General features: G+C 43.7%; 1 protein-coding gene across 1 annotated transcript; it reads left to right on the top strand.

The window, feature by feature from the left end:
* Window positions 1-1,242: 1,242 nt before the first annotated feature.
* Window positions 1,243-12,130, top strand: LOC111150545 (A-kinase anchoring protein 4). The gene is made up of 6 exons (XM_022508038.1): window positions 1,243-1,294; window positions 3,637-3,732; window positions 4,790-4,840; window positions 5,844-5,945; window positions 8,647-10,785; window positions 11,802-12,130. The coding sequence occupies exons 2-6, from the start codon at window positions 3,637-3,639 to the stop codon at window positions 11,955-11,957; spliced, it is 2,544 nt and encodes an 847-aa protein (XP_022363746.1). The 5' UTR covers window positions 1,243-1,294; the 3' UTR covers window positions 11,958-12,130.
* Window positions 12,131-25,405: the final 13,275 nt, after the last annotated feature.

Raw genomic sequence — 25,405 nt, 5'->3', positions numbered from 1 at the left:
TTGAAATGTAATTATCAAGAAAGAAGGACCCCAGTCTCTTAATCTCCATGAAAGGGTAGGAGCCTAACTTTGATAAGTATCAGTTAGCACACACAGTTGCCCTAATCACACTGATCACCCCTACCCAAACACACGCACATACACACACACATTTAAAACCTCAGCAGTTTTTCCTTTAGCACATCCCAGCATTTAAAAAGCCTTCTGCTTCTTGTTTCAGTGGAGTTGAGCTCTGTTCATTGGAAAACTCTCTTCCTCGGGACCTGGGTGGCTCAGTCAGCTAAGCATCTGCCTTTTGCTCATGTCATGATCCCAGGGTCCTGGGATTCAGCCCACATCAGGGGTCCCTGCTCTGCAGGTAGTCTGCTTCTACCTCTGCCCCTCTCCCCGCTCATACTCTCAATCTCTCTCTCTCACACGCTCTCTCTTTCTCTCTCACTCACTCTCTCAAATAAATAAATAAATAAATAAATAAAATCCTTTGTTAAAAAAAGGAAGACTCTCTTCCTTACTGCAATTGAATAAAATCTGTCTTGCCACTTCTAACAAATGTCTAGCTCTGTTTCTCTTTGATGCGTTAACAAGATCAAAATTGTACAGCAGGGTTAAGACATGCAATCTCAGGGGTAACACGGGAAAGAAGAAATTGAAGTAGACCAAGAATACGAAACTATTATTTAGGGGATCATCCCAACTTATTTTTAATTCAGATGCTTTTATTGTCATGCATGAGGCTAAAGTGGAAATACGTAGAGAAAGGAGAAGCAGAAGACAAGTGTTGGGCACAGTGTGAGCTATTTTGTGATGGGCGGCTAATGTTTCCAAACTGGGGCAAAACTAAAGGCATCTCAAAGTCTAATGGATAATCCTCTAAAGAATACAATAGCCAGCAATCCAGCACTGGCCATATAATGATAAAGTATAAGTGGGGCTTAGGTCCTTTCATAGATTAAAAAAGTCTGTGCAATGCTGGCCTTGTCCCAAGTAGATTGGCCTTTTTTCTGGGATAATTATGTCTCATGATGAAGATTAGAGCTTGCTGGACCACTTAGACATCCAGAATCCTAAGAATGGAGCCCCCAACTTTGTGTTGTCACTGTTCTCTATAGAAACAGTGATGTCATGAAGTAGAAACTCTAGTACCAGCTGGCAGTGAAGGCTTTAGCAGGGTATGGAGGGTTGAGCAAAGAAGCAACATCTTGGGTCAGACTGGAAGGGTCATCACAGCATCCCAATTAACAAGAAGGAAATCATTCCAAGGTCCTACAAAATATCTTACTCTGATACTACAAAGGTAGGGGCATCTTCTGACTTCTTTTTGACTAGCTAAGGGGATATCTTGATAGTGAGGTGAAACTTTGTATTTTTGCTTTTATTCAGGATAGCCAGATAGGTCTTTACCATTTTTTCTGTCTTTACTTAAATCCAAAGATCTCTTGCTGCATAACTCTGACTCCAGTGGGAAACCCAAAGAGAAATAAGCTAAGATGGGAAAATTAGTACTGTCTTATTCATAAAGCCTGGTGGTAATTCTGTATGTGAAAAATACAGACCCCCACCAAACCAGTAACAATGATTAGATTGTTTGGAAACAAGAAGATGATAGAGAAAGGAAGTCTCAAGGGACTTCCCCCTCCACAAAATAGACAAAATGTGAAATAAATATGTGTACCCTCCCAGAGAGAACATAAAAGTGTTGTTGTACAGCAGACAGACGGATGTGCTTTTGACGTGAAGGGCTACTGAGTTTGCCAGACGGCCACGCCTTTGCTGAGGTTGCTAGTTTCAGGCATTGTGACCCAACAAACTCCCTTGTCATATGCCAGGGTCAGAGGCAGCAGGGAAAAGCCTGGCCCATCAGTCTCATCCAACAGCTGACGGGGGTGGCAGCCAGCTGCAGGTGCCCAAGAACTTGGCACTGCCCAGTTCCATCTAAAGGGGCACATCTCCCTTCTTGGTGGCACAGTTTCAACCAAAAGTCTAAAATAACTTCATTATCAAGGTAATGAGTTTGCAAATTTAATTTTTTTTTTAATTCCTTAGGATTTGGACTGAGGTTGTATCCAAATCATATGAGGGACCTCTATGACTCCTCTTCTTTTTTTCTAGGCTAGTTATCTCTAGCATTAAAAAAAAGAAAAGAAAAGAAAAAAACTCTTTCTTCTAAGTGGGTATGAGAAGTCCTTTCCTAAAACTTTTTCAGAAAAATGTAGACATTATTGAAGGAAGAACCCAAGAAGATCTGTGGGAGAGGGGGAATGGCAAAGAGTAGAAATGTAGTATTATGTGAAAAGATGACCATCAGAGGATAGATGTTATCAAAATGTTGAGAGAGAGAGGGAAGGAAGGAGGGGAGGAGGAGGGAATCGGAGAGGGAGGGAGTGAGGAAAGAGGGGAAAAGAGAGGGAGGGAGGGGGATAGAGAGGAGGAGGGAAGGAGGGGGAATGGAAGAAAAGAGGGAAAAGGAGGGAAGAAGGGGGGAAGAAAGGAGAGAGGGAGGGAGGGGGAATGGAAGAAGAGAGGGAGAGAGGGGAAAATGGAGGGAAGGAGGGGGAGAGAAAGGGAGGAGGAAGAAAGGAGAGAGGCAGGGAGGGGGAATGGAAGAAGGGAAAGAGGGAAAGAGGGGGAAAGGAGGGAAGGAGGGGGGAGAGAGGGAGGAGGAGGAAAGGAGAGAAGGGAGGGAGGGGGAATGGAAGAAAGGAAGAGAGGGAGAGAGGGAACTAGAGGTTAAAAGGAGTGTCAATTTTGAAGGAACTTGGGGGGAAGGAATCCAACAGCCCTCTAATAATTTAGCAAAAAGTTTTCTCTTGATAAGTTTTAAAACGAAATCAAATTGAAGCCCCAGAAACAAACAATTCTACCGAGTTCTTAACTGCATCTTCCTGAACATAGATCTGAGGTCTTACATAGCAAAACCTTTGTCTATGGGATCAGGGTTTGGCCTTCCCTCGGACATTTGTCTCTTGGTTATATTTATAGCTATTAGATTTTCCTAACATTCAGAAACTTGTTCTATATGTTGGAATCTTATATATTGTTTTGATAAGAAGGGCTATTTATTCACTGTACTAGTATTGACCCTAGTCTTTTCCAATGGCCTTATGTAATAAGTATTAGAGCTATTTATCTAATTTCACTTTCTTTAATGTAATGAGAAAGATTCTGGTTGAACTGGAGTCAACGAAGATTCAGTTAAAAAGGATGAGGTACACTTTATTCTTTGTGGTACCCAAGTGAGTAAACAAAAGTGGAGACAGATGAGATTTAGTGAGTATGGGTAGAAGTAAATCATTAAATTTAATCCCCACAATCTCTAGACCTTTCGGTTTGCTTCCCAGCCTGCCATTTTTCCTGACGGCTTTCTCACAAGTTAATATGATACTCCCATGATTCCAAATACTTGGTGTGAGGAATCTAAACTAACGGAGACTATGGATTGTGCTAAAAGATAATCAAGTTCAAACATTTCATAGTGTCCTTCCCCTTTTGCTCACCCCCACCAGTCCCTAGCTTAAACTGAAAATACAGAGATGGGTTTCAGGAAGCCCTTCAGAGATTCTTATCCAAACTCAGCCAGTCTCTAAAAATCATACATAACCATATATATATTCAGATCTCTTTCCTTTCTCTTTACAGATGTCTGATGATATTGACTGGTTACACAGCCGCAGGGGTGTGTGCAAGGTAGATCTCTATAGCCCAACAGGACAGCAAGATCAGGACCGGAAAGTGGTAAGATACAAATTACCCCTACCAAGGAGTGGAAAGGATCCTCGTGTGAGTACAGATATCCTGGAGCCCAGGATAGATTAATGGAGAGCAATACTGTGATGTCTCCAAGCAACCAAGCTCAAGGAGGTCTGTGGGGGGATCAGTGTGCTTTATACATCACACAAGGACAAATTAAGGGAGAGGCAGGACCGGATGTGATGTAGAGGACCTGGGGAGGGAGAACTAGCAGGGAGCTTGGGAGGGAGGGAGGAGTGGTGGTTGCCTAGTTACCAGCCCTTATTACCTAACTAACCCTTCTGAAGTCACAATGTCACCTAGCTACCAGTAAGTTACACTAAAGTGGGACTCCCTCAGGAGGGCAAAATACTTCATGCTCTGTTTCCAAAATTTTGAGTGATTTACATAGTACCTCACATTTTTTTATCATGTTCAAGTGCCACTCATACCATGATTTACTTAATATGTATTTTTGCAATGTTTTTAAAAATAAATTTAAAATTCAAATACATTTAAAAATTACCATCACCCTAAGCAGTATTGTCTGCAATACCACAGGTCTGACATTTTAGGACGTATTTTCCAAATAAACAACAACAAATGCACCTATTAAATACATCTATTTATGTACCCCTGGAAATATTCTCTAACATCCGTAGTAAAAATACCACACTTTAGGAACACTATAGCAGAAAGGTCTCTAAACTGGGAGCCAGGGGAATCAACTTCTAATGAAAGTTCCACCTCTGAGTTTGTGTCAGTCGGGCAAGCCACCCCTCTTCTCAGGTTTCTCAATATATATGGGTATTATATTTTGGGCCTCTCTCTGACAGGTAGGTATGCTCATTTAGGAAATAAAGTAATGCTAAGATTCTGTCTGCCTTATAATAATCATATTAACATTTATTGAGTTCTTACTATGCACAGGCACTCTGCTAAAAGCTTTACATTCAGTATCTCAATCAGTCCTCACAACCCTTTAAGGTAGGTACTGCCATCTCCCAGAAAGAAATTACAGTCTTTAGAGTTTCTCTAAATTTACCCTCCTACTTTGATGCAGATATGCTTTGTTGACGTGTCCACCCTGAATGTGGAAGATAAAGATTGCAAGGTGGGTATTCTCTGCTCCTCTCACTTGGAATGGGTGGGAAACCGCTGAGAAGGGTCATTAGAGACAGCATGAGGAGAGGGAAAGGTTGTGGCAGAGAACAGAAAGGTGGAGGAGCCTCAAATGGAAAGCCACTGTTCTTGGAAGCCCACGGTCTCTGGTTCAGAATTTATTGTCACTCTTGGTACCAAGTCTCATTTTAAAGATTTTATTTATTTATTTGAAACAGAGAGAGAGAGAGATCACAAGTATGCAGAGAGGCAGGCATAGAGAGAGAGAGGAGAAAGCAGGCTCCCCGCTGAGCAGAGAGCCCGATGCGGGCCTCGATCCCAGGACCCTGAGATCATGACCTGAGCCAAAGGCAGAGGCTTAACCCACTGAGCCACCCAGGTGCCCCCAAGTCTCATTTTAGAAACCACTTAATTTGTTGGTAGGGCTAAAAGAAAGCATGGAAAATTGCATGTCAGAGAAGTGAAATAAAAAAAAAAAAAACCCTGTCCAAAAGTTTGATGATTAATGAGATACGGTTCCTGAGACTGACAGTTTTACAGTTTTGTGAATACCTTCAGTGGGGCTGGGGCAAGGGGAATAGTAATTTGTGGTGGGAACTCTATCATTCTTCAAAGACTAGCTGGGGCGCCTGGGTGGCTCAGTGAGTTAAGCCTCTGCCTTCAGCTTGGGTCATGATCTCGGGATCCTGGGATCGAGTCTCTCTGCTCGGCGGGGAGCCTGCTTTCTCCTCCCTCTCTCTCTCTCTCTGCCTGCCTCTCTGCCTACTTGTAATCGCTGCCTGTCAAATGTATAAATAAAATCTTAAAAAAAGAAAAGAAAAGAAAAGAAAAGAAAAGAAAAGACTAGCCAGCATCACAGTCCTACCTCTCCTTCAGAAAGAAGAGGGATAATAGGGGACATAACATTCATACTTTGAAGTGGTAGCCTAGGAGGGTGGCCTAGAGAAATCTCAAAAACCAACTGTTCATAAAAATCTTACCCCTTAATTCCATAGGATGCTGCTGGTTCCAGTTCGGAAGGTGACTTGAACTTGGGAAATCTGGAAGAAAAAGAGATTATTGTGATCAAGGATACTGAGAAGCAAGACCAGTCTAAGGTATACTTAGCCTCTGACCTCACCCTTTCTAATTCTCAGAGCCCAGTGCTGAGTCTGAGGAGTCTGGTTCAGAGATGGTAAGATAACTAAGATAACAGGCCCATAGATTTGAACACTATGACATTCTAGAGAACACAGTCTGAAGCTGAGAGTCACGGTAAGTTCAATGCCTGGGTATCTAACAGTGACACTAAACACAGAGGCTCAGAATGCCCATTCCTGATTTCAGGGCCCTACTCCAAATATAACGTAGCTATTCTTATCCTAATAAAGATACAGGCTTATAAGCAGGATCTTTTGCAATGTTCTTTGCTGGCTTGTAATAGACTTGTATGCCCTGTGTTGCCTGGAGACCAAGAAGGAAGAATGACAATATGGAGCAGAGAGAATCCACAATGACAAAGAACTATAGTTGCCTTGTTCCTACCCTGTTGTCTAAGAGATTACCTAGGTTGTTGGGTAGCATAAAATTAGAACCAATTACACTTGCATGCCACTGTCACATACAGAATCCTTTTGTTTTTGTGTAAGTATTCTTAATTATATCTGTTAGGCTCCTGGTTTGGGGTAGGTATTAAAAGCACATGAGAAGTCACCCCACAGTCCTCCAAGCCTGGAGTGGCTGGTATTGGAACAGGATCTTTTGCTTTAGTGAAAAAGAGTCAAGCATTTCTTGTTCTGTCTTCCTGGGCTCATAATGAGAAACAACATTTCTGGCCCCAGACACATTTGGAATAATGAGAGTGGGCTCTAAGGAAGGAAAAGCCAGTTACCAAATACTCTCTAGTTTTGGGTTCAGTTGGGGGTGGTCAACTCCATTTTGGAGACTCAAGAAAGGGATAAATTATACCTGGTGTTTATTTTTAAAAGAGCAGTCCATATTTCCTGCACACAAGGCAGATTTCCTTGATTGTATCAAGCCCATTCACAAAAATTTGACCTTCTCATGACCTCATGTTTCCAGGAACTCTATGAGAAGACAGGAGATGAAGCCCTGGAAGGGTCAAAGAGGCCAATGGCACTTAGTGCTGAGTAGAAGTTGTGTACAATACATCTACACCTCTCCAAACAGGGGCACACACAGTCACAAACATACAAATCTATACAAAGTGATACGCACATTGATACATTTACATACATTAACAAAAAATAATTTATACAAGCAAAGACATATGCATGTTTCACTACACGTGACATTGACAAACACACAAGTACTAATATAATAAACTTAGATACATTGACCTATTGATAAACAATGACTGACATACATACACAGAGATACACAGGTATACAGCCAGATACCTTGACATGCCCACATACGACACATGTAAACATCCATATATATACCCATGCACACCATGCACAAACATATACTCACACACCCATAGCCTTTGATCAAAACACACTAACTGTACAGACCCAGGTATAGGCATACACACTTACAAATATACTTCATGTTGATACACACACACAGAAACTTAAACAAAATGATAGAAAGTCACTAACTCTTGTTTGTATGCACTGATACACACACCGACACAAATGCAGTAACATCCCCACTCACATACTCACACACAAACTCAAATGCGGGGGTGGGGGCAATGCTGACACACATTTTCAAGCACGGACACAGCATATAAATATAACATAAGGGGCACCTGGGTGGCTCAGTGGGTTATAGCCTCTGCCTTTGACTCAGGTCATGATCCCAGGATCCTGGGATCCAGCCCCACATCGGACTCTCTGCTCAGCAGGGAGCCTGCTTCCTCCTCTCTCTCTGCCTGCCTCTCTGTCTACTTGTGATCTCTGTCTGTCAAATAAATAAATAAAATCTTAAAAAATAATAATAATTAAAAAATAAATATAACATAAATGACACCCAATTTATTGACAGATTACACAGTCATTATACAATCACCTATTTACACATGCATTTCATATTTTAACATACACATGTATTAATATATTATACATTAATGTTTATTAATGAATCTGTATGTTAATATGTGAATGCATGCTCTAATGTATACAAATGCACTTATAGCTGCATGATACATACTACTGGATTTCTATCATAAATATATGCACATCGTTTCCAATCAACACTTGCTTATTTGCATATTCTCAGACACACTGACATACACCCTCTCATGGTTATAATCCCACACACGTATGAAATGTATGCGCCAACATGTGCATGTTGGCTTATACAGTAGGCAATGAGTATTGATGTCAACATATTATTACACATGCTTACACACACTCACACATGGACACGGACATACACATGTACACGGACACACACACACATTTTCACATTTCTCAAGACAGACTGACACATTGACTTCTGTTGAGATATTCACACTTACAAATTGCTGTATTGATATGCACATGCACACAGTGGATACAAGGATACATTTTTGACACACTGAGATAAGAACACATATGCAGATGAAATTGACAAATATATTGATAATACTTAAATATAGTTAAGTGCACAAATGCATATACTCTGAGATTTTGCTGCTGCCACTTGTGTTTGAATGTGTATTAATGGTTATAATTGTATTTTATGTTCCTGTGCAAATTCTAAAGGCCAAATCCCTAATCTGGGCAGTTTTGAAGATGTATCTTCTAAATTAAATAAGGGAAAGAAGTACCCTACCCAAACTCTTATGGATAGGTGTTCTTCTTTTTTTAGACGGAGGGATCTGTATGCCTTTTCAAACAAGCTCCCTCTGATCCCATAAGCGTCCTCAATTGGCTTCTCAATGACCTCCAGAAGTATGCTTTGGGTTTTCAACATGCACTGAGCCCCTCAGCCTCTAGCTGTAAACATAAAGTAGGAGACACAGAAGGCGAATATCACAAATTACCCTCTGGGAACTGCTACAGTGTCTATGCCGATCAACTGAACATGAATTATATGACCAATGGACCTCAATGCCTACATCTAGAAATGACAGCTGCCAAAAACACCAACAATAACCAGAGTCCTTCCACTCCTCCAGCCAAATCTCCTAGCACTCAGAGGGCAGTGATTTCCCCCGACGGTGAATGTTCTATGGATGACCTTTCCTTCTATGTCAACCGATTATCTTCTCTGGTAATCCAGATGGCCCGTAAGGAGATCAAGGAGAAGTTGGAAGGTGGAAGCAAATGCCTCCACCATTCTCTCTATCCATCCCCTGGGGACAAAGGGAAAAACAGCCCCCGCAGTGCTGTGAGCAAGATTGCTTCTGAAATGGCCCATGATGCTGTAGAATTGACCTCGGCAGAAATGCGGGGCACTGGGGAGGAGGGCAGGGAAGGTGGCCGGAAAACATTTCTGTATGGTGAATTATCCAACAAGAACAAGGTTGGGGACAAACAGATGTGTCAAAGAGATAGTAAAGAATTTGCAGATTCTATCAGCAAAGGGCTCATGGTTTATGCCAATCAGGTGGCATCTGACATGATGGTCTCTGTTATGAAGACCTTGAAAGTACATAGTTCTGGGAAGCCAATTCCAGCCTGTGTGGTCCTGAAGAGGGTACTGTTAAAACACACCAAAGAAATTGTGTCTGATTTGATTGACTCCTGCATGAAGAACCTGCATAACATCACAGGGGTCCTGATGACCGACTCGGACTTTGTCTCTGCTGTCAAGAGGAATCTGTTCAACCACGGAAAACAAAATGCTGCAGATATCATGGAGGCTATGCTGAAGCGTCTGGTCAGTGCTCTTCTTGGCGAGAAGAAGGAGACTAAAACTCAGAGTCTGTCATACGCATCCTTGAAAGCTGGGTCCCAAGATCCCAAATGCAAGAACCAAAGTCTTGAATTCTCAGCCATGAAAGCCGAGATGAAAGGAAAGGACAAAGGCAAAATGAAACCAGAGCAGTGCAAGTCATTGACCAGCGCTGAGAAAGTCAGTGAACACATCCTCAAGGAGAGCCTGACCATGTGGAACCAAAAGCAAGGAAACCAAGGCAAGATGCCTAGCAAAGCATGCATCAATAAAGAGGAAAAAAGAGAGAAGATCAGTCCTTCCACGGATTCACTGGCAAAAGACTTGATTGTGTCTGCCCTTATGTTGATCCAATACCATCTGACCCAGCAGGCCAAAGGCAAAGACGCATTTGAAGAAGAGTGTCCTGGTTCTGCCACGGGCTATATGACTCAGAGTGCCCAATATGAAAAGTCTGGAAGTGGCCAAAGTGCCAAGGCACTTTCGATGAAACATCTAGAATCTCGTGGAGCTCCAGGACCGTCTACCTCCCTGAAGGAAAATCAACAGCTGGACTCTCAGAAGCTGGATATGTCAAACATCGTTCTAATGCTGATTCAGAAGCTGCTTAATGAGAGCCCCTTCAACTGTGACGATCTATGTGAAGGTGAGAACAAGCGTTCTGAGCCCAGGACAAACAAAGCAGCTTCTGTGTCCAAGAGGCCTGACAGAGGGGAAGAACAATGCCAGGAAAATCAAGAACTTGACTTTATCAGTGGGATGAAGCAAGTGAACCGCCAGTTTATAGATCAACTGGTAGAATCCGTGATGAAGTTGTGCCTTATCATGGCTAAGTATAGTAATAATGGGGCAGCCCTTGCCGAGTTGGAAGAACAAGCAGCCTTGGCAAACAACTCCAATTACCAGCCTGGTGGCTCCAGATGTACTCATGATGCTGCGATGTCACAGAACCATCAAGACTCTCCTGGGCCCGAAGTTATAGTTAATAATCAGTGCTCAACAAGCAGCTTGCAGAAGCAGCTCCAGGCTGTCCTACAGTGGATTGCAGCCTCCCAGTTTAACGTGCCCATGCTCTACTTCATGGGAGATGATGATGGACAACTGGAGAAGGTAAGCAACGCAACAGGTGCAAGAAGGAAAGAGGGTTGGGGTGGGCAGGGAGAGGGAGGCAGCATTGTACTTAAAGCCCGAGAGTAGTCCGATTTTTTCCCAAGCCGCCTCTTTACTGTGCACTTCACGAACTGCTTGCACTTCATAAAAAGACAAAGTGGTGAACCATTAACTGAGTGGGGCTCTGGATACCTCAAGGTCTGTGCATTTCCACCAAAAGGAGGAGTGAGGTTAGCTCACTGTATCGGTGATCCTTTCAACAAACTATTCGGTAACACATCAGGGAGCAGTGTTTAAGTTTTATGTTTTGAGTTTGAAGGCCCTCAAAGGATTGGAGAGAGGGGGAAAAAAAGAAAAGAAAAAGGGAGCTCCTCCCCAAAGACATGGGTCCTGCAGCTGCCTCAAGAGTACCTTGCCTCCCTAAACTTTTTGTCCTAGGCACCTCACTTGCTTTGCCCTAGTCCTGGCCTTGCCTTCCAGTTTCACAAAGGTCACCATTCATGCACATACAAGTTCTCTCTTCTCTCCTCCCTCTGTCTGTCTCTCACACACACACACCCCCCACAACCGTGTTCTCTACATCAGATGGAGTTAAGAGAAAATACTGAACCAGATTATTTTTAGTTCAGGACCAGGAGATTGTCCTTACTTCCCACCTCATACTTTTTTAGGGAAGCTGGGGAATGGCAACCCCTAACCTTGAGCTAGCAATCATCACAGACTAACTGAACAATCTAGCACGTATGAGAAGTGTTTGGTGAACACATTTGATTCCAGAGTTTGTTTTCTAAAGCTCAAAAAGAAAGTCCAGTGGCATTTGGAACTGTGTCCTTAGAGAAGGGACAAGGGGAAAGGAAAGCCAGGTCAGGAGCGTGAAGTCCTGGATCTGTGTCAGGCTTTACTCTAATCCTAGAAGACTGGGTAGGAAGGTGACAGGGGAGGGCCCACTTGATCCAACTGGCTCCCTTCTCCAAAAGCATCATGTGACTCAAAGCTACCTCTGGCTCTCTCCACAGCTTCCTGAAGTTTCAGCTAAGGCAGCAGAGAAGGGGTACAGTGTAGGGGATCTTCTTCAAGAGGTCATGAAGTTCGCCAAGGAGAGACAACTGGATGAAGCCGTGGGAAACATGGCTAGGAAACAACTGCTAGACTGGCTGCTCACTAATCTGTGAGCTAACAACTCCTTTGACTCCCCTCCATTTACTCCCCCTAGCAGCATTCCATCCCAGCCTGAATGCCCTCACCCATCAGGCCAGTGAACTGCATACCACATGATTGTATTTCCTAATACATCTGAGCAGTTGGACTGGGCAAATACAGGGGGTCCAAAAGCTGGGCAAGAACACGAATTAAAAAAATTTAAAAAAAAGTGTTGTTTTCTTGATCAGATGGATCGGCAGCAAGGGAGGAGAATGGGTTGAATTCCAAGGACTGGTGATACAGGGTTGGACTTGTGTCCAGATCTCACCCTGGGTTCTTTTCTGAGCACCCAAGACACAGGGATATAATATATGTCCCAAGTCCCTAAGTAATCTGGCTTGTCCAAATGATCTCAGCTTACAAACTCTCTAGAGTTTTGCCACCTGTGGCCTCCCTGTTTCTCTCAGAATTGCCTGCCTAATTTGATACTTCCCCTTCTAATCCCAAGGACGTAGCCTTCTTGGTTTTTATTAAGAGCCTGAAGGTAGGCCATCTTACACGGAATCTAGCTAAAGTAAGTATATTACCCATTACCCAGGCAAGGGTGGGGGACATTGCTCCAGCTTGCCTCACACACACCCTCACTGTTCACTGCACATGGATAAATACTATCCAGAACCACAATTGGATCTGATCCTCTTATGTGTGAATAAAGCTTTCTGAGAAGTCATTTACTTCAACTGATGAGATTTCCTCGTCTTCCATCAGTCTGAGAGAAAATTCTTCTGAGAAGAAAGCTAGAGGATGGTAAATTCACAGACACCCTATGTGAATCCCAATGTCTCTTTTAAAAAAAAGATTTTATTTACTTATTTGACAGACAGAGATCACAAGTAGGCAGAGAGGCAGGCAGAAAGAGAGGAGGAAGCAGGCCCCCCACGGAGCAGAGAGCCCAACGCAGGGCTCAATCCCAGGACCCCAGGACCACAACCCGAAGGCAGAGGCCTTAAACCACTGAGCCACCCAGGCACCCCCCTCCCAGTGTCTCTTTTGAGACCAGCACTAAATCCTTAGATTTGTGCATGCCCCTCAGAAGTCAATCATAGTGCTAGAATTTATTGCAAACAAGGTCAAAACAATGGTTTCAGGGATGCCTGGGTGGCTCAGTAGGTTAAGCTGCCTTTGGCTCAGGTCATGATCCCAGGGTCTGAGATCGAGTCTCGAATCGGGCTCCTTGCTCAGCGGGGAGCCTGCCTCTCTCTCCACCTCTGCCTGCCACTCTGCCTGCTTGTACACGCTCTCTCTCTCTCTCTCTCTCTGACAAATAAATAAAATCTTCATTAAAATTTAAAAAAAAAATCGGTTTCAGAGGTGTGGTCCTCTGTCTGCTAGTTTGCTGCGGCATAAGCTGGTGACTTTGAGGTGTTGTGGCTTCATAGGAACAAACAGAGCATGTGAGATCCTTCTGGATTTAAAAGTCAAAGCTTTTGCCTCTTACTAGTCACATGGCTTTACAAGAGTCACTGAGACCCAGCCTGTTTCCTTACAATGGAAGGGAGGATGCTTTACACAGGGGTATCTTGTTATAAATGTAGCTACCTGAAGGAAGCTGTACCCTGCAAAGCCCATCCTAACATAGTTTCAAGTGTTCTTGATATGCTTCCAAACTGAAAGGAGGATTGTCTGAGTATGGGACGCAGAGAGGTACTTTTTGGGAGGAGGTAAGCGGCACAGAGGCAAACCTTACCCACTTCTCCACAATGCCTGGACTGGTCAGAAGTAAAGGCAGGCCTCTTCAGAGCAGGACTTTCAGAACTCTCCAACCTGGATGAAAGCTAATCAAACCTTTTCCAGTCACAGCCGCCCCCATGAAAATCTTTGGAGTTGAGCTACCACAGATCCTTTCCTTTCTCCTTGAAGAAAATCCTTAATAAACAAATCCTGGGACCAGGGCTGGATTTCTGATGACTCAATCCTCCCTGAGCACAGCTGGGTCCCATAGTAGTTTACTTCCTTGATTAACTTGGCTCTTGACTTCCTCCTGATTTTTATTATGAGACGGCCTTGGGGATTTCTTGGAACGTGGAAATAGAGGCAAAGGAAGTTATATGTTCTGCTAAATGAGGGGAGTTGGGGCAAAATTGTCTCTAAGGGCCCCTCCAGTTCTGACATTTGAGGATTCTAAGAAAGTGTTTCTCTTGCATAATTTCTCAAGGAAACTTGTATGGATGAGGTAAGATTAGGGTGAGGAAACTTGATTTTTGCCAGAGCTGACAGACTCCAGCAGAGAAAGGAATGCTTTGGACCACAAAGGGCTCTGACAAGGGTCTGGAGGAGCTCAACAGTCCTTGGGGTTTATTCCTGGAGGGCGAGGCCCTGGCCTTTCACCTCTCTAAATGAAAAAGTGACCCCAGGCACCCTATTGGCAATGTGGCCATGCTCAATGGCAGCAGTTGAAGATAGACAAGGACTTTGCCTGAGCGGAGAACCTCACGTGTAGTAGGAAAGGGGTGATAGGAGCAGGGAGGGAGGGAATACATGAGTATCTCCTGGCAGGTGACGAATTGGCTTGAAATATCTGACAGTTGTGGTGTCTCTGAACACCAGGCCTCCATTTCAAAAGGAAGTGAGCAAAACTCATCTGAGAGGTTACCGCAGGGCAAAGACTAGGCTGAGGTGAGGTGAGATGGGCACTCGCCTCAGGAACAAAATTTAAGGGGGAACCAAAAACTCAGTAATCAAAATAAGTGTTTTAATGCACTATCTGAAAAAAAAAACACTGAAATTAATGACCCCCAAATCGATGCTGAACAAAATATCAAAAATTGTAATATTTTGTTACACCGGGTGACTCAGTTAAGTGTCTGCCTTTGGCTCAGGTCATGATTGCAGGGTCCTGGAATCAAGCCCCACATCGGGCTCCTTTCTCAGTGGGGAACCTGCTTCTCCCTCTGCCCTCTGCTCCTCCCCCTGCCACCATTCTGTCTCCCTCTCTCTCTCTCTCTCTCTCTCTCTAAAACTTTCAAATAAAATCTTTTAAAAAATAAATAAAATTATAATACAGAAAATCAGTAACACTGCTGTGCCAAACCGTAATGGAGCATGAGATAAAAGGAAAAATTGGCAAGACTTATTTTATGGGAGTAACATTTTCTGGGAGATTTCCAAGGCAATAGAGAATGTGTTGCCCCAAAAACCTGTATCAGTACCAAAAAAAAAAAAAAAAGCAGCAGTGAATTAAGTCCCTGCCTAAAAAACCTAGGAAGAGAACAAATAAGTCAAACATGTTTGAGAAAGAGGAAATAAAATTTGTATCAAGGGGAACAAAGCAAACTTTCACTTAAACTTTAGAAAATTCATTTTTCTTTTAAATTGGAGAGGTGGACAAACTGTAAGAGACTTTCAACTTGGGGAAACACAGGGAAGGTTGCTAGAGGGGAGGTGGGTGGGGGATGGGAATACTGCATGATGGACTTAAGGAGGGCCCTTGATGTAATGAACACTGGGTGTTATATGCAACTGATGAATCCCTCAACTCTGCTTCTGAAAGTAATAATATGCTATACATTAATTGAATTTAAATAAAAATTTTAAAAATATTTAAAAATTCGGGGCGCCTGGGTGGCTCGGTGGTTAAAGCCTCTGCCTTCGGCTCGGGTCATGATCCCAGGGTCCTGGGATCGAGCCTCGAGTCGGGCTCTCTGCTCAGCGGGAAGCCTGCCTCCTCCTCGTCTCTCTCTCTGCCTGCCTCTCTGCCTACTTGTGATCTGTCAAATAAATAAAAATCTTTAAAAAAAATTTAAAAATTCAGGGATGAGGAGAGGGGAGTTGCAGGGTTTTCTCTCTTGCATACATTGTTGCCAGCCAAAGCTCATATGAGATTAATTCTGCTTAAAAACAGGAACCACATAAGATTTTCCCTATTAAAATTCCACTTTAAAACAGTTCTATAATGAAAGAAGAAAAATAAGTACAAAGTAGGAATATAGGAGAGGCAGAAATAAAAATGCCACTTTTGCACAAGATATATTTATTCATCCACGAAAAGCAAATCCTCAAACACCAGAGGTACTGAAGGAATTTTGCAAAGGTATAGAAGATACTTGCAAGCTGTGGGAATTTGCCATCAACTAAAACAATTCCAGCTGCTTTCTCCCCAGTGACTCTGAGATATGTAAAAAAAATCCAGCAGTTCCCCTGCACTCAAGTCTCTGTGGTGTCAGAACATGAAAAAAATGTAAAAGAACCTATCAAATTTCTACATCCCAGAGCCACCCAGCCAAAAAGAGGAGAGTCTAATTACCATAGTGACAATAATATTAAACCTTTGGGTATTAAGGAAGGCAAAAAAGGACATTTACAGAGCACTTACATTACTAGTGCTTTACTAGACATTACTAGTGCTTTAATTTTTCAAAAACCTCAGTGAGAGGGTTTGTTATTAGATGTTTTTACAGATAAGAAATTAGGGGCTCAGGCTTCAAGGCCTCTTTCTAGGCCCTAAGTGGGAGAGTTGGGATTCAAATCCAGGTTTGCCTCAGGTCAAACACTATGTTCTTTCCATTCTATCACACTGCCATCCTAGTAATTCAGAGTCCATGTTTACTAAAAAACAAACTATAAAACATGAACGAGATGGACGCCTGGGTGGCTCAGATAGTTAAGCATTTACCTTTGGCTCAGGTCATGATACCAGGGTCCTGGGTCCAAGCCCTCCATCTGGCTTCCTCCTCAGAGAGCCTGCTTCTCCCTCTGCCTGCTGCTCCCCCTGCTTGTTTTCTCTCTTTCTCTCTCTCTCTCTGACAAATAAATGAATAAATCTTAAGAAAACACATGGATGAGAAAAACTAAAGGAGAACAGATAAATAGGAAAATAGACCATGCTCCTGGCTGGTAAAACTAAATAAAATATCACTCTTTTTTTTTAAGTGTGTATTTTTTAATAGGCAAAACACTTCTATTGGGTCAACATTTAAAATATACAAAAGTATATTAATTTTAATTAACATATACTGTATTATTTGCTTCCGGGGTGCAGGTCTGTGAATCATCAGGCTTACACATTTCACAGCACTCACCATAGCATATACCCTCCCCAATGTCCATCACCCAGGCACCCTATGCCTCCTGCCAACCCCCAGCAACCCTCAATTTGTTTCCTGAGATTGAGTGTCTTACGGTTTGTCTCCCTCTCCAGTCCCATCCTGTTTCATTTATCCCTCCCTTCCCCCCACGACCTCCTGCCCTGCCTCTCAAATTCCTCATATCAGAGAGATCATATGATAATTGTCTTTCTCCGATTGACTTATTTTGCTCAGTGTAATACCCTCTAGTTCTATCCACATCATTGCAAATGGCAAGATTTCAGGGGTTTTTGATGGCTGCATAATATTCCATTGTGTATATATAACACAGCTTCTTTATCCATTCATTTGTTGATGGATGTCTAGGTTCTTTCCATAGTTTGGCTATTGTGGACATTGCTGCTATAAACATTTGGGTGCACATGCCCCTTCAGATCACTACGTTTGTATCTTTAGGGTAAATGCCCAGTAGTGGGATTGCTGGGTTGTAGGGTAGCTCTATTTTCAACTTTTTGAGGAACCTCCATACTAAAACATCACCCTTTAATTCAACATGTAGGTCTCCTATAATGCCATTTTAAATCTTTATGGGATACCCTGAAAGTATCTCTCCCCCAAGAAATTTATTCATTGAAAAGGGAAAAATCATAATTTCATTAACAGATGACTCCAGCAGTCACACCTTAATTAGGTGATCAAGGTTAACATCATCAGTAAAGATACATCGATACCATGAACCTCCTGAGAAGATGTCATGAGAAGAACACATCGCCTCTGAGGCATTCTTGTCAAAAACCCACGACCCCAGTCTAATCATGAGAAACCGTCAGATTAAACCCAAACTGAGGGACATTTGCAAAATACCTGACCAGAATTGACTGCAAAGGGTCACAAGGAAACATTTAGAGTTATGGAAATGTTAACTATATACCTTGAGAGGAAAGGTGTTTAACAAAGGCATATGTATACATTTCTCAAGACTCATCACTTAAAACTGGTGAATACTATTCTATCTAAATTATATTTCTTTTTTTAAAAAGATGTTATTTATTTATTTGACAGAGAAAGAGTGAGAGAGAGAACAGGAGCAGGGGGAGGGGCAGAGGGAGAAGCAGGCTTCCCGCAGAGCAGGGAGCCCGATGTAGGACTCGATCCCAGGACCCTGGGATCATGACCTGAGCTGAAGGCAGACACTTAACAGACTGAGCCACCCAGGCTCTCCTATCTAAATTATATTTCAACAAAGTTGGTTTCTAAATATATTTAAACCTAATACCTGTAGGAAAACAATTCCTTTCCACCATTCACAAGTTTGCTGTTCTTCTGCCTCTTTCCAGAAAGTCTCCCATTTAGCAAGTCTTCGTGACTTTGGGCTCTGAGCCACCCTTAACTTGCAGCCCTCCCTCCAGCCCCCTCCACTTGGCTGTGGTGGCCTGAAGCAGGCCTTGGAAACCCCATCTTTGGGAGAATTTCCCTCCCAGACCCCAGCTATGTATCCAAGGTGAGAAGCTTTCCAGCTCAACTTCTTCTTGTTACGAAAGTCTCCTCCTCAGAAAAGCCTTCCTTCACTACAGTATCTCCCACAGCTACCCTCTACTACATCACACCCAGCTTATTTTCATCACCTGAACTGATCTATCCTTTGTGATATTATTTACTTGCTTATTGACTGTCTTTTCCCACTAGAATGGCAACCCCAGGAGCACAGGGACCTGTCTGTCTGTCCTCTGTACCCAGCACGGTGCCTGATGCCTAGTAGCCATTCAATATATGTTTATTGAATAAATAGTGATTCATCTACATTGGTGTTCCCTGGTGGGGAAAAAATAACATTAAATGGGGACTCAGAAAATTCATCATTAACCACAGAAATTTAATGCTGCTTAATCATCTTAATATAGCCAAGTGTCCATTTCCTCACCTTAAAAATCAGGGTGCTAACCAATACCTTGCATATCTACTTCTCTGGAGGTGTTGTGCAGATTAAAGAGACAAGCAAGGTGAAAACGTTTGAAAATATGCCTAAATGTGCCCAGTAAATATTTAATGCAAAATAATAATTAAACTAAGAATAAAAATAACTTTTTCTGAGCTTTTACTGTGTGTCAGGCATTCTTTTAAGTGCTTTCCACTTTAAACCTCCCACCAACCCCCTGAGGTAAGTACTCTTATTAGCCCATTTTGCAGATGAGGCAACTGAGGCCCAGAGAGGCAGAATAACTTGCTCAAGTTCACACAGTTAGAGGAAGTAGTAGAGTTAGGATTCAAACACAGATAGTCCTGCCTCTGAAGCTCCCATTTTATACTGCCTCATAGAATACCCAGACCCTGTCCGTCACATCATATAAAGGATTAGTCCCGGCAGAGTGCAGGTAATCCTCAGAGAATGGAGTAGGTCTGTCTCAGAGGCAACAAAAACCTCTGGAGTGGTGTGAATGGTTGCCTGGAAGGAGTCCAGGCTGGTGGCTAGGCACAGGTTTCCAAAGAGTATTGTAAGCATAGACCTGGGCCCAGAAAGGGGCTGAAAACTACCCCAAGGCAGCAGGCAGCTGGGCCAGCTCCTGGGACTCATGGAGCAGGCAATATTCCCAAGTGCAAAGCAGAGGTGGTGCTTAAAATGCACCCTCGTGGAACAAAATGATACTCCACATTTGCTGCCAGTGCCCAGGGCCTCTACCACTGGTGGGAGGGGGCTGGGCAACCAGAGCAGAAGAACAATGTCAAACAAACTAGCGCGTGCGCCCTGGCAGGGAACAAAAGCAGTCCCTGATGGTGTCCAGTCAGTGCTCCCAAGAGCCAGACTACAGAGGCACAGCGGGAAGGAGAGGTTCAGGACACCTGGGTGTTCAGGGTATTTGCCAATCAGTATCAAAAGTATTTTGAAAATTTTAACAGCCAGTAGGGCTGTACCAGCGCCTAAAGTCTGAATACCAGACCTAGGTTGGAAATTCTCTACTCCCTCCCATGTTCCTCAAGCCTCGGGGCCTGGCTAAAAATCGAATTTGAGGTAACATCTGAGGTGAATCCAGCTGAGGAAAAGTGTGGAAGGGAGGGAACCCCCAAGTTGCTCTTCTGGCTCATAGAGCTCTATCCATACTTTGAACCCTCAGCATGACAATGCCCTATTTTTGGATCGGCCTTTCTTCTAGACTGTAAGTAGCATGCAACAGATGGATAGAAAGAGTCTCCCACTTACCGGGCAGCCAGCTAGTCAATGTTTGTTGAGTACTAGCTAACATGTACTGTATGCTGACTTCGGGCCAGGCCTCTCACCTGATCTTTGTTGTACCCCTATTGGTAGCCCCATTTTGCAACTGAAACAAATGAAGGCAGAGAAGATCAGAAACTTGCCCATACCTGGGATTCAGCACTGGCAGCCAGATTCTGGACCCTGTAGTCTGAAATACTGTGCTTGATTTAAGTGGCTGGTGGGTGGCCATACATGTGCAAAAGTTAAGAGATGAATGAAGTGTGACTTGTTTAGGAACTTGAGAGACATATGGTAGCTGGAGTGTAGGCTGTGCGAAAGGAAGGTCATGGGTGACAAAGCTGGAAATGTCAGCTGGCATCGGACTGTGAAGGGCTTTATGTATCATGGTGAAAATTTTGGACTCACTCCTAAGGTCAATGAGCCTGGCAGTTTCTGGTGAGATGTATGTTCTAGAATGTTCTCTCAGTCTGTTGCAGGAAGGATGGATTGGGAGGAGCATTGTGCAGCTTGGCTGTTATTTATTTCCTTCATTTATTTCTTTCATTCCCCGCTCCATCTTCCATGTTTTATATACCATCTTCACTGGGCTTTACTGGAGGTGGAAAAGATTTATCCACATCTGGGCCAACATATCTCTGGGGGTCAGGAGAGGGGAGGTAATGGGCACCCTTTCTGACTGGCTAGAAAACTCCAGCTGTAGTGGAGCCAATTGGTGAAGGGGAGAATGGCAGATTTCCACTTCCTTTCCCTAAGGCTGCACTTTGTCCAACAGCCTGTTACTGACACTCTCACTCGCATCAGATACCAGGAGGGGAAGACCCCATACTCCACGCTCCCTCCACCCCCAAATGACAAATGGGTGTATTTTCTCTGACCCTGAAGTGGTCTCACACAACACCTCCCAGAAACTATAAATCCTGTCCCAGAACTCACCAAGAGAGAGAAGGAAAGGCAAACACCCTAACCTGCTGACCTTCCTCTCAGGGGGTTTGATAACATCTGTCTCCCAGAGACCCTGCTTTTGGAAAAGAAATTTCTCCAGTCTGAGATTTCAGGTGCTTTTGTCAGCCAGCTCCGTGGCACAGGCTGTCTGCTGGAAGGAAGGGGCGGTTGGCCAGGAAAATCTCCTCCAGCTCCGAATGGTCCACTTCTGAACTGATACAGCACCTCAGCCCTCCTCATCCTGATGCAATCTCAAAACCAGGCACACCTCTTATCACTTGTCTTGGCCTATGTCTCTATTTCCCTTCAAGTATATTCCTGGGGTCTCCATACTCCTCCCCTAACCCTCCCTTCTCTTTCTCTGTCCTTCTGATACATGTTGGAGGACCCCAGGATCTATCTTCAGCTCACTGTCTTCTTACCACCAGCACCCCCTAGCTGTACCTGCTTTGCAAAGGGTTGGCAGATGGCCCAGCTGCAGCCAGAAAGAACTGGGGCCAGGGTTTGGTTCCTGAAAGAAACCAAGAACCAAAGGAGGCAGAGGTGGGTCTGAGAAGTTCTCACAGTGATGCTTCTTTTTTGGGAACTGGGTTGGAGGGGGGAGAGCCTAGGACTTTAAAATGCAGATGCCCAGGTCCCGTCCAAGAAAAGTCTTGATTCCTTAGTCTGGGGCTGCAACACAGGCATACATATTTGGAAAAATCTTCTCTAAGTGACAGTCTATTATAACCCTTCATGTTTTGAAAAAATTAGGACCTGTGGAGACTTGCAAGATTAATACAATGAGTACCTATAAACCCTTCATCCAGTTTCACCAGGTATTCATGTTTTGCCACCTTGCTTGATCTATCTACCTAAGCACACAACTGAAGAAAATCATGTATATATAATTATTATGTTAAATAATAATTATGATTTTGCTGAACCATTTGAAAGTTAGCTGCAAACATCTTGATATTCAACACCAAATACTTCATTGTTTATCTCCTAGGAACAAGAGATTCTTCCACATACAATTCATATTCAATTTTCTTTAAATATCCCAATAATGGCCTATATAGACATTCCCTTCAGTCCCACCCACAATACATATAACACATTTAGTTATCCTCTAGTCTCCTGTAAGCTAGAACAGTTTGGCAACCATTTTGCTGGTCTTTCAGGACATGGACATTTTTTTTTTTTTTTTTTTTTTTTTTTTTTTTTTTTTTTTTAGTGCAGGCAAGTAGTTTTGCAGAATGTCTGAGAGATTTTGACACACACCAGGTTTCAGGACAGCTTTGAGAGTCCTTTAATTTGGAGATGTCACAACCAGGCAATGAACTGAAGGGCAGGCCTAAGGTCAAAATGGCAGGTTAGGAACCAGACAAAAACTGGAAGGAGATCAGGAGTGAAGGGAGGAAGGGTGTTGGCTGGGCAAGTTGGATGGCTCAAAAATACGAGGTCACAGCAGCTATTCTTCCCACGGTTACAAACATTGAAATCCCTGCAGCAGTGATTGACATGGTGATTCACATAGTGAATCCCTCTGTCTTCTCATCTTGTCTCCCATGCCCCAGACCCTCATAACGAGCCATCTTCTGGACGTAGACATTTATTGAGCATGCGCTGTGTGCCAGGCACTGTTCTAAGCACGTGGCATCCTTGAACCATGGCAACAAACTCTCTCCAGTGGTCTCTGTTTAATGGGCTAAGAAACTGAAGCACAGAGGGGTGGCAACCTGTTCAGGGTCTCATACAGCTAGTAAGCGAGGGGACCAGAGTTTGAACCCAGGCAGTTCTGGCTCCAAAACCCTCACTTTTTAAAACAATTTTATTTTTTAAATTATTATTCAATCATATTGACTTTTTCTCGTTTTGTTTACGGCTCTATGAATTTTGGCCCATGCATAGATTCGTGTAACCACCACCATAATCAGGATATATACAGATCAGGTCCATCACCCCAAAAATCTCCCTCTTGTGATCCCTTTATAGCCACACCCACCCCCCTCCCCAACCTATGGAGAATGCTACTTTTGTTTTGTTCCTTTTGCAGGCTGTGTTTCCAATGCAAGGTAAGATTTTTTTTTAAAGATTTTATTTACTTACCTGGCAGAGAGAGAGATCACAAGTAGGCAGAGAGACAGACAGAGAGAGATGAGGAGAAGCAGGCTCCCCGCTGATCAGAGAGCCCAATGCGGGACTCGATCTCAGGGCCCTGGGACCGTGACCTGAGCCGAAGGCAGAGGCACAACCCACTGAGCCACCCAGGCGCCCGCCAGGTAAGATTTTCAACATTTTGTACCATTAAGCGGGTCTTTCCTAGTGTTTGCCAACCGGTGGTCAGACAGTTGGGTACTGGGGGAGGGAGGACCACTTCACTCAGTTCTGTCTTCATTATGCTAATTAGAATCAGTTCAAGGCACTTAGAGGTCAAGGCTAAATTAACCCTAGAGTCCACAAACAGCTTTACCAGGCAGCTTTCCTGTGCTTCTCACTCTCCCTTATTTTTCCAGTTCTCTGGGCTCTGACTTTTGGTCCTCTGGGCTAGTAATAACTCATGTCCAGGACTGCCGTGAGGCTGGGGCTGAGTAGGAGGTGACAAAGAGAGGAGGAGACAGAGACAAAAAGAAAGGAATGGGTTTGGGCCCTCGATGTTAGAGCCGCAGGTCCCTTGGACAGAGAGGAAGGTAATGTTCACATTTGGGCTCCTGCCATTTTCCATTCCCTGCTGCTCTTTGCCGCCCGCACTGTGGGCCTACCTGATGACTGGGGTACAAGGGAACTGAAAAAAAGAGGAGAGAAGAAGCAGCAGGGTATTTCCTCACAACAACATCATCGAGCCCCAGAGGGAGGAGGAAACTGTTCGCCAGTAAATTTAAAAAAAAAAAAAAAAGGATTTTCCCAGATTGAAAAGAGATTCCCCTAATACAAGAAGAGAAGAGAAAGAGTGGCAGAGCCTGGCTTGGCTTCGGGGCAGTGTGCAGGGAAGGCCCCAAAGAGAAGTAGTGAGGTGGGGAATCTAGGAAGTTGAAACCCTAAGCAAAAGTTCCTCACAAAAGCAAGAGACCACTGCCAGACCTGAAGCGCCCTGCATAGGGGCCAACAGATATCTCCGCATTAACCACAGTGAGCCAGACTTGATGACCTCCAGTCCATACCCCAGACCCTGGTACATATAAAATACAGGAAGTCCAGCACTTGGGTGGCTCAGTCGATTAAGCGTCTGCCTTCCACTCAGATCATGATCCCAGGGTCCTGGGATGGAGCCCTGGCTCCCTGCTTAGCAGGGAGTCTGCTTCTCCCTCTCCTTAGGCTGCTTTCTCTCTCTCTCTCTCTCTCTCTATCAGTCAAATAAATAAATAAAATCTTTAAAAATAAAATAAAATACCATAAGTCATGCACAACTCTGAATGAGGGGCCCCCAAATAATCAACATTGAGTTTCTCTCCAGCCTTATGGGGATTGGGAACTCAAGATGGAATTAACTCGGGTTTATAAAGAAATGTGATATTTCTTATCCATCTGAGTTGCGGACTGAGGCGCATACCTCCTACACTAGTCTGGCATTCTCCAGGGCTCCTACTGCACATACAGAATCTTTGTGAAGATTAGAAAAACAGGCACTGCCTCTGGGCTGACCAGTTAAGGAAAGGCTCACTTTCGTCTGAGCTGGCAGTGTTGGGCCAGAACATTTGGCTTGGTAAGTGGAATGTGGGCTAGATTTCAGCTCCCATTCATGCTCCCTGTACCATATTCAACCTGCACTGCTATGCTTGTCAATCCTAAGTGGCCCCTGTCCCAACCCACCTTTCCCATCACCACCGGAGGTCTTGCTCTAAAACACACACCAGACCCTGGCACTGCTCTTCTTAGAGCCCTTCAGAGGTTCCCTATTGCCTAGATTGGCTCTGACAAATACAGTAGCCACCAGTCCCCTGTGGCTCTTGAGCATCTCAGACGTGACTAGTTCGGATTGAGATGTGCTGTACGTGTAAAATACATGCCATATTTCAATGACTTTGTATTCAAAAAAGAATGCAAAATATGCCATTAATAATTGTTCATAGTTCTTTTCTTTTTAATGTGGCTAATAGCGCATTTAAAATTGCATATGTGGCTGACATTATATATATTTGTTGAAGATTTTATTTATTTATTTATTTCAGAGAGAGAGAATGAAAACAGGAGAGCACAAGCAGGGGGAGCAGAAGGCAGAAGGAGAAGCAGGCTCCCTGCTGAGCTGGGAGCCCAATGCAGG

Source organism: Enhydra lutris, unplaced genomic scaffold (genome assembly GCF_002288905.1).
Source record: "Enhydra lutris kenyoni isolate GAN:26980312 unplaced genomic scaffold, ASM228890v2 scaffoldscaffold23, whole genome shotgun sequence".
Lineage (NCBI taxonomy): Eukaryota > Metazoa > Chordata > Mammalia > Carnivora > Mustelidae > Enhydra > Enhydra lutris.
Note: the sequence above shows the minus strand (reverse complement) of the source record. Positions and strands in the feature narration are given on the sequence as shown.